The 13,458-nt window shown below is 47.7% G+C and overlaps 1 protein-coding gene across 1 annotated transcript; it reads right to left on the reverse strand.

The window, feature by feature from the left end:
• Positions 1–1,547: 1,547 nt before the first annotated feature.
• LOC144931258 (progonadoliberin-2-like) lies at positions 1,548–8,289 on the reverse strand. Its single transcript, XM_078855064.1, has 4 exons — positions 8,221–8,289; positions 6,433–6,597; positions 3,049–3,141; positions 1,548–1,766 (listed from the first exon to the last, which is right to left on the reverse strand). Exons 2-4 carry the CDS (start codon positions 6,571–6,573, stop codon positions 1,722–1,724), a joined length of 279 nt encoding a protein of 92 aa, XP_078711190.1. The 5' UTR covers positions 6,574–6,597; positions 8,221–8,289; the 3' UTR covers positions 1,548–1,721.
• Positions 8,290–13,458: the final 5,169 nt, after the last annotated feature.

Here is a 13,458-nt window from a genome sequence, read left to right on the forward strand (position 1 = left end):
AACGTGCCGATTTACTTTGCTTTGATTTGTCACGGGCATTATAGAACAGAGTGCGAATGTTGCCACTGCTTAGATTTTCACGGCTGTGCTGTTGTGAGGTCTTCGGTGTGTTTTCTGACATGATCCTGGAGATGTCCCGAGCACGTGGTGCGAAACGTCGGACATCATGCTGAGCAACGCGCAGTACAACTTGAAAACATTGGAGAGTCAAATGTGTGCGATGCTTTGCATCGTCTTTAATGTATTGTGGATATGTCTAACGATTTTTGTATTATTATAATTACTGCAAGTACTGTATTCGACTTTGGGAGAGCAGCGACGCAGTAGTTAGCGCTATGAACACGGCCTCCTGAGTTCGATACTCGTAGAGCACTGCGCTAATCACCGCCACTCTCCCGCCCTTACTCTGTTGCGACAATGCTGTAAATACATATTTCAACACGTAAGCCAAAGTTACACAAGCCTCTATTGCAGTGGTCTTCATTGCAAGGCCCGCGCGCAACTGCCAGTCCCTGGCGACCTTTAGTGCGACTCCCGACAATACACCAACGTGACAAAAACCTCCCTATCATCGCTGTCAAATCACAATGGTTTCAAATGTGTGGCGGGTGTCACGCTGATGATGTCTTATCGGCGGCAGTGCCCCCCCCTCCCCTATGAACATTGGTGAAGTACACTGCCCTATTGGCAAACGGAATAGCACGTCCCAATGGAGTTCCACGTGTTTAGATGAAGGAATCTCTGCGATGCAGAACATTCAACTTCACGTACACGTGACATCATCGCTGTCACATTGGCTTACGTAGGAACATTTTGCCGTTCGTTGCGCGCGCGTCGCGTATTGCAGTTGCGTGCGTTTAAAGAGTTGATTTTACCAATAAAAAATAAATGCACTCGCGACGACCGCTTCCAACGAGGTTATTTGGGAAAGAGGTCAGTCAGGGTCAGGTGGCTGAGCGGTGAGAGCGAGAAATCTCGCAAACGGAAGGGTAGCGAGTTCAAATCCTGGTTTGGGGGTTGACTCAGCCCATCATACTTTCGGGCTCGAGAAAATAGGTACCGCTTCGTGGGTAAGTCAACAGTGGTTATCAGATGGATGTACACGCCCCCGTCACAGGAGTGCGGAAATGCCTCCACTGGCTCGGTGGCTGTATGTATGTATGCTGGACTCATTTCGCACCGTGCTAATCGGAGGTGCGGTGGAAGGATAACAAACTCCACACAACAATCAGTTCTAAAGAAATGAGTTTTCAATCTCGATTTAAAGGTGCAGGGCTCAGCCCATCCAGTGATGGGGCTGCGTCAACCACCGCAGATGAGCACTGCTTTTAATACTCACTCAGACTATTTCTTTGTCTACACCAATAAAAACAAATGCACTCGGAGTCATCGCTTATAACAACTTTATTCACAGACAAAGCCTTGTTGTTACGCGTGGCCTGTTCGTGACCAATAATAACAAAGTGTACGCCACCTACACACAGCCACTCTGGGACACGCTACGATGTATGGTGCACATAAACGCACATGGCCACGGTGATGTTGACGATACGCTGAGCGGCGATGAACAATTAAATAAACACAAAGGGTCTAAGAGACGTCACAGACCACAGCGAGGGCATTTCATTGACTGGGTTCGCGTCACGCGGCGCTCTCGAGGAAACTTCTCGAATTGTCGGGAGCGTTGATTGTCTTCGTCTGCAGCTTGAGACGCGGGGCTTTTACTTCAGAACTTTCCTTTGATAATTCTTCTGCGAGAGGTAACTCTGAAAGCACACGGTTATGCAGCAGCATCGTGTCAAACGCGTCCATTAGAACGTTCCTCATTTCAATCATGTACAGTCCGATCATGCGCCCGGTGTATTGTTGCATCGCAGGATCGTCAGAGATTGCGATGGACTGGGGAAGCCTTCGTCCAGCAGTAGATCGGCAAAGGGCCGCACACAGTAGAGCGGTGTGCTTTATACCTCGGATGGAGCGGTGGTACACTGGTTAGCGCGCTGCGCTATTAACCCAGTGCACCGATCTCGATTCCCGGCCACGGATAACATCGGTGAGTGCCAAGTGATGGCATGCCTGGTCCTGCCCTCCACCACTTCTTAACATTTATTTTTTAAACACACACACTTCATATCTATTTGGTGAATTGGCTGGAATGTATGTTTATTTACTTGCACCGAGATAACGTCACCGCCGTGTCTGAGTGCGTGAGTGCTCGCGTTGAAGGCCTGTCGACAAGGACGCGTGCCACACGGAGCGCTCTGTCGATCGCTGCGGCAAGTCTCTTTGAGATCTCCTTCTGTGGCAGCAGTTGGCAATGGGTCGCTAGGGGGCCCTGATTTGACTCTGAATTGCGGAATTATTGCACGCTGCTTAAGACTAGAGCGGCGGCGATTAGTCGATGAATCTACTCAAAATGATAATAGGCATGTTTTTTTATGGTTCGATTAAAATTATTATCGATTATTTCCGTTTGCTCGATTACTCGGAAGGCGGGAAACCCCCTACACGCCGCGCCCAGCGTGACGTGCCTGATAATGCCGATAATGTCGCCAAGTCCAGCCCATCACCTCCCGTCCAGCGGCACACGTGGGAACACAGGCGACTGTTTTCTCTATGTTTCGCATTGTCCAATTGTTGTTGTTCTCAGTTCGCTGTGTTCAAAGTGCAGTTCGATAACCACTGCGCCACCGCTCCCCCACAAACCCCACTCCCTTATAAGGGAAATGTGTTACTCTTACAATCACGCTATTTCAGTAATGTATGTATGTTGAACTTCGTTTGCACCTTACGTAGCCAACTGTGCTAATCGGAGGTGCGAATGTTTAACATTGTCAAAGGTATATCTTTTCCCAGATAAAATAATAACATCAACAGCAGCAGCCTTCGTATATCTACTGCTGGTAATCAGTTTTTTTAGATTTTTTTTTGTTTAAATCAATGGATTTAAAAAGTCACACGACTCTGATCTCGGCAGCCTCTTCACAGACACTCTTGCACACTTGCCCAGGCAGTAGGGCAGCTGCAGGGAAGCGTGCAGCTACTCACCATGATCTCCCTGACGAGCTCACTGCTCGGCACTCGAGCGAAGGCGCATTCGGGTCCGTCGCATTCGAACGCGCTGTCCGGTGCCTCAAGCTCCTGCCGAAATCACGTGGCACGCACACACAAAGGCGTAACATTCACACACGCGGACGTACCCGCCCGGTTCGATATCCCGCTGCGGAAAGTTGAATCGACGGCATCGTTTCAGAGTCCCCTAAATCCCACGGTATGAAGAAAGGGAGACCGGAGACGAGGGGGCATGGTCTGGGGGTGTGACGACAATTGCGATTGGTAGCTGGTAACGAGGTGACAGAGATGCGCGGAGGTGGAGGGGATGGGAGAGGGGACCGCGAGGGTTAGGAGGGGACCTCGGAGGAGTGAGCGGTGGATGAAGGAGGGGGCGCTGTGCGTGACGGCGGAGGAACAGGCGGACTGGAACCCTGGTGGGGAGAGAGCCTGCTCACACACGCATGGTGGCCACCCGTCAAAGCACTATCCAGGCTTCACGCTGCTTTGCTTGATCCAGAGACGTACACGTGTACTCCACGTGAGTCCAAACGAGGTCGTGGCCACCACAAAGCTGTGTGCAGAATGTCCGCAATAGGTGATGGCATCGTGACGCGCAATGCATGCTGGGGTTCCTGTTATTGTTCGTGAGTGACGACACCTTTTTGCCAACCTATTTGAAGGTGTCTCTGGTCCGCGCACATTTATTCCTGGATGTTAAAAAAAAGTTGCCTCTGCAGCTCTTGAAATGGATTGAGTTTGTTTGTGGTTTGTTGCGCTGAAGCTGCGCTCCGTTCGTGCCCACAACGTTGAGGGAGGACTGCTCAAGCATCAAGTCTCTCGGGTAGCTGCTGTGGCAGCAACAGGTAATAGTGGCTACTCACAAGGTAAAGTGAGCTCGAACTTAGAGTTAAGCCGGTATGGCGGTGCCTCGATGTTCGGCTGCCAAAATATAAAATTGCCGCGCGCGTATTTAAATTTGTGTTGGTTGCTGCTGGTTATCGCGGGGATGCGTGAAGAAGCCCAACAGCGGTGATGGAATCCTGCGAAGTAAGTAAGCAAAGCGTGCCGAGGCTGATGATGGTTGGCCAACGTGTTGCTGTCGATGATTACTTTTGTGCGCGTTATTAAAACCCGCTCAAGCCCCTCGTCAAATTTCGCGACTTATAGTTGCGGCCACCACCAACCACCCACCCGCAATTAATCTCTCCCATCTGCGAAAACGCGCACGCTTGATCCCCCCGTACACATCACCCTCTCTGCTTTTACACTCCTATCGTCTCCCTAACCCGCCCCGATCTCGTGGCTCGGTCATTCCGTCTCCACCGCTCCTGTTCCCACGCCTGCCCAGCGCTCCTCTTTCTGTGCTCTGTCATCGGAGGGCGTGGCTTGCGCGTCTACCACCGTCATCACCACCACGTGACGCGTTTGTGTTTGTGCGTGACGCGTGCAGCAGCGCCACGTGGCCGCAGCGCGTGCTGTTGTTTGTTTGTGTTTGTTATTACGTTTGGTTATTTGTTGTTGGCGACTTTGTGTTTCGTATCGATGTCGGCTCCGCTGCTGTTGCTGCTGGCAGAAATAAAAGTGGCACGCGCTCATCTTGAGCCGTGCCACTCTCCTCTATGACCGTCCCGGGCACTGCTGTCCCGGTATTCTTCCTTCTATTTCACGCTCATCTCCCCCCCCCCCCCCCACGTCTGCCATGTTTCACAACTGACTGCTAACTCTGCTTCCCGTAGTGTGCCACGGCTACCAATGTTGTATGTTAACTGAAACATGCACATATTAGCGAGTGTTAGTTTCAGCTTACCGAAGCATACACATATATATCACGTTCAAATATAGTTATTAATGTGAATTCAATATAAAAGACAGTCCACTATCGTATGATTGTGACCATGCGATCTGCGTGTTTAAAGAGAGAGGCAAGATGACAATCAAACCAAAATGACCAGCCAGTGATTTGTGTGTGTGTGTTGAACTTCTTTCGCGCACCTTATGTCGACAACCGCGCTAATCTGAGCTGCGGAACATGTAATAAACCACTGCGGGTCTGCGTTCATTCGACGGAGGAGGAATGGAAAACTACACGAAGTCTCTCTTCTCAAGCCCGCTCTCTCATCGCGGCTAACGGACCTCGAAATTGGTTGTCTCCTGAACAAATTGTCATCATACGCAAGACGATCATAATAATGTGAATGTGAACGTTGATGTTCGCTTTGGTTTCTTGCCAAATGCCATGTGTGTCGAGAAATCGGATAAACATCCCACGAAGGGCACTTGGGAAATGAGTAATTAACGCTATGAAATCGGATGTCATTAGTTAAAACGCACATAGTCACACACATATATACCACTTGAATACACTTTTCTTCAAGTTATCACCATCGGCCATGGTCAATCCACTGCTGGATGAAGGCATCCCTCAAGCCATCGCCTCCTCTCACGATGGTGCGATGTAGTAATCTACCTGGCATCGATTTGATAACTCCATCTCCTCGGTGGCTGTTCTCTAGTTTATTTACTTTATACATTTAAAAATTAAAAATAAACTTAGTGCAACAATTTTTTTAGCATTTACAACATTTGGAGTTTTTGAACGCTATCGCTTGTAACGTGAACTAGCGGGTGAGCGCGTTCGCCTCTTGTTGTGGAGGTTCACGGTTCCATTCCAGCGGCCGCCCTGGTTAATACTGCGGTTGTAATAACCGTAAGACTGTCCCTTTCACAATAGACATGAATGTTTCCCTAACGTCATTCGCAAGAACAGGCCATCGTGTGCCGGTGTCCTAGTCCAATTGCCCGTAAATTACTCAATTTAAATATTGTATACATATTAAAAAAATAAAACTGTGCCAGGACTCCTGCGTAAACAATCGTAATAAATAACTCGTAAGCTGGTCGTTGAACAATTTCGAGTACAATACACCGTGGTCTAGCGCAGGGGTCGGCAACCATAATAACAAGAAGAGACATTTGTTTCGAATTCGGTATAAAAATAAACCCTCTAATTCAAGAGCGCCCCCACTGCAATGCGAATACGATATTGTGGTGGTCCTCGATAAATCGCGTCTCGAAGCTAGACCTTAAAGAGTTGCACGCCGCTCCAGAGCTGCAGGTTGGCGACCACACCCCACCCCCTGTTCTCGTGTCTAACGAATTGTTTGGTCATGTTGCGTTGGCAGTGGCGTAATGGCACGCGCGAAATGAACATCGACCACGTCGTCGTCAATAGCACTGCCTCGATAGGCAACATGTAGCGTGTAACGGGCGACGTTTCGGGCAATTGCCCTTCTTCGTAGCACACATTCTCGTCCATCGGACGCAGAGGGGGGGGGGGGTGGGGGGAAGGAGAGACAAAAGCGCTCGCGTGCGAGTGACCTCCAGCAGTGGTCTCATGGCCTCCAGGTCGCGTTTCCCTCCGGGTTTCCAGTCGTGGGACCAGTGCTGTGTGTGCGTCAGCGACACGAGCAGCGCCGACGCCAGCAGCAGCAGAGCCAGACTTTGACCGCGCAGTGCCATCTCTACAGCAGCCGAGTGTGGCTTCTGTAAATTGTCAACACAAAGACAAAGAACCTTCACAGACTTTGTTGGGGAGATGAGCAAGTGCTGTGAGCGAGCGCGCGCGCGCCTACGAAGCCTCCGCAGGCACGGCACACCAGGGGCGTGGGTGACCAGCAACACGCCCGGGGGCAGAACCGTTGTGTCGTCAGTGGCGATGTCTACACAGCGCACGAACTGCAGTGCTCGTTTTGAAGTCGAGTCCACCTAGAGGAGGGCCAGGACCGGTTCGGGCCCAGGACTGGGTGTTGGGCGCCGTGACCGGGAATTGAACTCGGTGTTGTCGGTTTCCGAGCGCAGTGAGATAACCGCCGTGCCACGCGATTGTCCACACGGGCACGAAGGCAAAGATCCCCCGTATAGCCTCAACAGACTTGGGGCAAGTGATGTTCACGAGCACCTATGAAGGCCAATATCAGCACACGTGTGTATGTGTGTGTGTGTGCTTCAAGGCTGCGTTCGATTCCCGCTCACGGCCAACACCAGTGACTATTGTCTGAATCGGTCATGGGCGTCCCCGAGGTCGACTCAGCCTCAAATGAGTACCTGGTGCGTTGGTGTAAACTTCGCAACTAGGGAGACAAAGGCGGCCGGGCGTGGTGCTGGCCACCCACCCCCTCTTGTACCGTGTCTGCCTAGACAGGTGCGCGCTACCAGCAACTCCCCCTTTGTGTGTATTTGTGTCCACGCAGAACGCACCCAATTGCACAAACAAACGCAAGCAAACATTGTTTAAACGCGCACAACCTATACCATCACCTATCGCCGCTGTTTGTTTAAAGCTAAATGCACAGCACTTTGTCAATACACTGCTGGATTACGCTGGCGGGGGAGGAGGGAGTTTGTTCATACTTCACCACTCTGGTCACTGCCACTATTGATGGTCGCCGTGGACAGGAATCGAAGTCATCCGGCTGCGCGAACCACTCTCTGCTCCACCCGCTGCAGTCGGCATTGCACACGGCAAGTGCGTTACACGATGCGACGCTGGAGGCGACCCGCGCTGCGCTCTCCAAGATAACACCTGTGCATCTCACTTCGATGTACCAGCTGGGCAATCGACCTTCTCGCCCGAAAACTTTCCGATCTCGTGAGAAGCTAAGCAAATTTGAGCCTGGCGAAGTGCTCGGATGAGTGACCACCATCCCATAGGCTGTGAGGTTAGCGCAGCACAATCCACTGTTCTGTACTTCTATGCTCCCGATGTCTCTGTTTTCCACACGGCGTTGGGGAAGCCATCATCCAGCAGTGGATTTACACACGAAAAAAGGACCGCACAGATTACACAACGCGTACAGAATTGTGGATGTGTCAGCCGTGGCGAAGGATCAAACGTACGTCTTCCAAGGTTGACAGTGCAAGTGAGCTAACCACTGTGCCACCGCTCCACCGTCTATAGACAGTATAGCCGCGTGCGCAATCTTCAAATGTGCACGTGCGTGCGTGTACATTTGACCTCGTGACACCAGCTATACATTTCGTGGCAAAGCGCACAATATTGGACTGCCGTATTTTCATTACGAACACGATTACGAATCCGCGTATGAAGGACGCGCAAGGTGAATAGGGCAACCGTGGGACCCCGCGTACCTGAACGAAGGCGCTCACCTGCGATGATTCCAGACGGTCCGTTGAGAAAACAAAACCACCGAGCGAAGACGAGCTCGCAGAGGAATCTGTTTGTTTCGGGGAGTTGATGCGGAGCGTACGTGTGCGTGGGACCTGCTAACCTTTATATACCGGCTCTCCAAAAATGAGCCTTAATCAGACAAAATTCCCCAGAGCTCTCTTAGTGATTGATAATGAATGCGAATCGACACGTCCATTAGGGCACACTGATTGCACAGTCTGCGGACGAGAACGCGCGCTAAAGACGCAATGGGGGGGGGTTGTTAGAAAGACTGTGACAGTGAGAGAGTGGGGAGGGTTGTTGGAAGGATATAATGAATGAGGCTAGGGAGAGGTTGAGAAGCGCGTGGATGCGAAGTTAAGGTATGCAAGCAGCCCACTCATCAGCCCCGATACAACGCTCTGAGATGCGTCTTATTTCCATTTTCAACAGTTATGGTAGAATCGTCGGTAAATTTTTAACTTGCGTGGTTGACTAAGACGAGACTTATTTTTATTTTCGGAAGTGAAAGGGGCCTGCTAACGAAACAATTAAATGCGCTCACACTTAGCCCAAGATCTAACGCATTAGCGCATTAATTGAACGCATCCATTTTGCATATATTGTGACGTGACATTAGCGCCTGAGCAGATTCACATGTATTAGCCGAATTTGATTTTCCACCCGGGTCATTAATATCGCTCAACTAAAATTACTTTGCAAAATCAAGCTTTGAGGACTTACATGAGTAAGTCTACTTAAGGCGCAGTTAATAGGAAATGTAACAATTATAGTCATATTAATGGTTCGTGTTATCCGCGTTTCGAGTGCGGCAAGACATATTTTACCGTCGTTAATTTAATCATGCAGATTGCGAATTCTGAATTATGTTGCAGACCTACGCCAATACTTTATATGCCTAAATATAAGTTCATTTAGGCTCTTATGCACGTATGTGAGAGGCAATTTGGAGCTTAGGTAATACTCGATTCATCATAATGCCTTGTAATGTGGGCCGAAGCCAAAATATTTTGACGGAGCGTGATGATGCACTCGGAGAGTGATGTTGACTCCCAGATAAATAATACATAACTACTTTTGCGCTGACATGCCTCGTAGATTGAATGTATGGATCCTGCCCGTAAGGTCACCCTACGGACCGCCACTTATTTAACAGGCGAAAGTGTGGAGATCCTCTCCCCCCCCGCACCTCCATCCTTCTCATGTGGCACGCTACTGCAATTACATCGGGAGACGGAAAGGCAACTAAACACGTGGGTTAAGGAACATACTCAACATTTTTATTTTACCAGGTCAGGCTCACACAACTTTTTTTTACAGCTGTGGCCACAAATGATAATTCAACGACGTGGCTTGCCGCAATTGTGGACATTTATAGCAGCCAGATTCTCAGAATGCATGTTTCTGAATTTGGAGATGACAATACTGGAGGACCCGGAGAAAAATCCACGCGACCACGGGCAGAGAGACATGCGAACTCCAAATACGCAGGCGTCAGGGTCGGGATCGAACCCACGCCCTCATAGTATACCAGGTGAGGTAGTTAACATTTTGCCATCAAAAATTGAGTGGCAGCCATAAAATGGAACGCATTCGAGCGGGCGCCCACCGAGGAGATGAAGCAATGACATCGGTGCGAGCGTTACAGGTGCGAGAATAATGATTACACTGGTCAACACACTTTTTCTGGCATAAGGTATTCCAACGGTTTTTAAGGTAATTTTGGGGTGCTGATTCCAAATCTGGCATCAGTTTGTGTCTATCACATCAGGTTTTTGAGATATCAAATATTGCATTTTCAATAAAAACTGCAGAAGAAAAATATTAAATAAATGTGGATATCTACGTAAAATGATATTATAAACACACTATCCTAAAAATACAGCACCATATTTTAACACTAAAGCAGTCACTGACTCGCAACAACTTGCAATCATAAGTGACAAGAGTTAATTTCGGGAAAAATTAATAAAAATGGGGTATGCCGATAGTATAAAAATGAGATGTGATAGAGCAAATCTGAGATCAGATTTGGAATCAGCACCCTGAATTTAGTCTAAATCAGCTGCAAAAGTCCAGGCCAGAAAAAAATGTTTTTTTTTTGTTGACCAGTGTTATTGCATCGCAAAGTCGTGGAAGGTAGCCGGCTTGGGGAGGCTGTCGTTCAGCAGTGCATTGACCATGACGAGGGATCGGCAACCTCTATAAGCGCTGCCTCGTTACGTTATTTATTAAGGACCACTGTCTTATATTCACATTCACGTCGCGGCTCTTGAAACTTTGAGCATGGCTTATGATGATAATTTATCAGACCCAAGTTAAAACAGGTTGAATTTGCTTGAAAAATATGCTTTTTTGGAACATTGGGTCCTTAAGGCGTGTCCGTTTATGGACTAAATATATATAATGTGTAGGTCTACTGGGCATCAACGAAACACAACTGTGCATAATCGCAGTTTGAGCACAGCTGTAGTAAATTCTTCCAACGTGGACACACATTCATGGCTCCCGAGAGACACAATGATGGTATCGCATCCGGTAGAATTTGGATTGCACGTTCAAAGAATATTGTCACATAGCCTGTGGTACATACACCAGCACACGGGATATTTAATTGTACATGGAATATTTTCGAGGGCACCCTGATGAATAAAAGCCCACTGAACCTCCTCGCCCCCACCCCCTCCTAGCATGAACATATTTTCAAAAACTCAGCCAGGGACAGCACTGGCTGAAGAAGAAATTAAGCCCTGCATGTACCCATATAATACAATCATCACATCCATTAGCGCGCGCTTCTCAACGATTGCAATGATTAAAAAGGAGGATTTAATAATTACGTTTTCATCTTTCTGTGACGGAATGACCCCTCATCACTGCCAAGGTCAAATATACAAATTCGCGACGTATGAACGTTAAGTACTCAACTTATTAAACAATGCAAACTGAACAAATGTCCCACTAAACCTATGATACATTATACTTCTTAATCTTTTAAAATTCATATTTGAATTAAATCAGCAAGGTTACAAATCATTCGTTTTTTTACACTCATGTCTCACCATTATCATCATCATCATCAGATGCAGCCATGTCCTATCCACTGCTGCATGAAAGCCTCACCCCACACCATTGCCATCTCTGGAGGTCCTGCAATGGCACAACCCATTTCAGTCCTGAGCATGAACTGATTTTATCGCTCCATCTCTGTGGTAATTATCCTCTACTGTATATGCTCTATCATTTGGCTACCATTTTCCTTTCTGGCCATGGTGCCTCCTACCCACGCTCACCATTTCTCTAACAATATATCATGTCCCTGATTCACGTTTATCCTTCGCAGCGTAATTTCAAGCCCTGCGTCTCTTCTTGCTTCTTTGCAAACTTTTTAGTTTTAGTTTTTATTCTATTCTCTTTATCGATGTCTATTTCTGACTCACGTCATCGTGGCTATTATGCACTCACGGAAACCTTTCGGTCACGTTTTGTTATATGGCACTGCATCAGCAGAAGCGTTAAATGTTAAATTGTCAAAGCAATTTCACTCTAATCCACATGGCCTCTACTTACATAAACATGGTAAAAGTCCAATGTCACAATTTTGAACAAGTTGTACATTTTTTTCTCAATGAAATTTACTTAAATTATCAAGTTACAATAATGGTTTGTTATTTGAATATTCGATGTCATTCATATAAAAAAATTTTCAACACACTATTGCACTATAACTAAAATATTAAATGTTGTAGAGTACGTGGGTGAGCGGTGGTGCAGGAGTTAATGCATTGCTCTATAAACCCGGTGTCCTGAGTTCGATTTCTGGCCACGACTGGCATCAGTGGCAAGTGATATCCCCGCAGTTGCTTTTGGCTAACCATCGAACAAACACGGTCACTGCTTTGCTCGCTTCCAGATGTGCTTCAGCGGCCATCTGGAACGCTCTTCCTTCCGATATTAGGAAGTCACTGGAGCTATGCACTTTTACATTTAGATTGGAAACTTATTTCTTGAACTGCTTTTGTGTTTAGTTTGTTATCCTTCCCTTGCACCTCAAACGTGCATATCTTTTAAGATCACTCAATGGAAGTGTGCGTGTAGGTGTGCATGGTGAAGTATGGTAAACCCCCCTCCTTGACCAGCATGGCATAGGGAGATCTTAAACCAGCAGTGGATTGACATTATCCAGGATCAACTTAGCTCAGTGTAGCGCAAAAAAAAGATAATATTGATCAAGTCAATCCGAACTGCTCCTACTTCCGGCTCAACATAGAGAAGAAACCCCCCAGAGGTCATGCGTGGAAAAGTTCAGGACCGAGGCCAGAAGGCTATTTGAGTGTGTTTTTTTAATGAAAAGAGTTGTTGGGAGTCTGGAACAGGGCGGCCCAACACAGTTACGTGGTGGTGGAGGCTGATGCAAAACGGGTCTCTTCAGCAAACGCCTCGACGAGATTGTGGAGTGAGCTAAGAGGACCGAACGGTTTCCCTAGTCTCGTTTGTACTATCTACATTATGTTCCTGATAATCCCACGAAACAAGACAAACTAAAACTTTCAGTTGATTGCTACGAGGTAACCGTGAATCTGTAGACGTCACATGCTCTGCATGCACACACAGGTGATTTTGTCCAGTGGAGTGCAATGGTATCATTATAATAATGAACCTCCCCCATGCCGTTTCGTTCATGGCGGTTAGATGGCTATAATTTTTCCACTCAGGGCAGAAGAGCAGATTGTGTGAAGGGAGAAGGATCCGGAGGCCGGGAACAGTTCAGACATCGCTTGCCACTGATGTTGGCCGTGGATGAGAAATAAATTCAGTTCGTCGGGTTTAGAGCGTGGTGCACGAAAAACCACTTTGCCACCTGTCCAACTTTTATGTAAAAACGTATTTCAAATGTTAAACCAGAGTTCCACAGTTCTCTGTTACAAATGAAATTCCAAATCTTCATTGTGTTTTATGCGTTTAAATGAAGGGCATTTTATAACAGCGGAGCATTCATCCTCATGTGATGCATCACTAAGGCCGGTGTGTGTAAAATTGTAATGATTATTGCCTGTGTCACGCACTGCACTTGTTTGCAGATGTTTTTATTTTTGTTGTTATAACCGCCATTGAGTACAGGCCCAAATGTACAGGACTAAATGCTCAAATTCCCAAGCAGCCAGCAACAGACAGTACTGTTGAGGACACGAATAGATCCGAGTTTACACAAGGCT

Source organism: Lampetra fluviatilis, chromosome 4 (genome assembly GCF_964198595.1).
Source record: "Lampetra fluviatilis chromosome 4, kcLamFluv1.1, whole genome shotgun sequence".
Taxonomy (NCBI): domain Eukaryota; kingdom Metazoa; phylum Chordata; class Hyperoartia; order Petromyzontiformes; family Petromyzontidae; genus Lampetra; species Lampetra fluviatilis.

Excerpts from the sequence above, each read along its gene's own strand:
- LOC144931258 (XM_078855064.1), bottom strand. The coding sequence starts at position 6,573 with ATGGCACTGCGCGGTCAAAGTCTGGCTCTGCTGCTGCTGGCGTCGGCG. Across the intron at positions 3,142-6,432 it reads CCATGAGACCACTGCTGGAG|GAGCTTGAGGCACCGGACAG; the intron begins GTCACTCGCACG and ends TGATTTCGGCAG. Across the intron at positions 1,767-3,048 it reads AGCTCGTCAGGGAGATCATG|AGTTACCTCTCGCAGAAGAA; the intron begins GTGAGTAGCTGC and ends GTGTGCTTTCAG.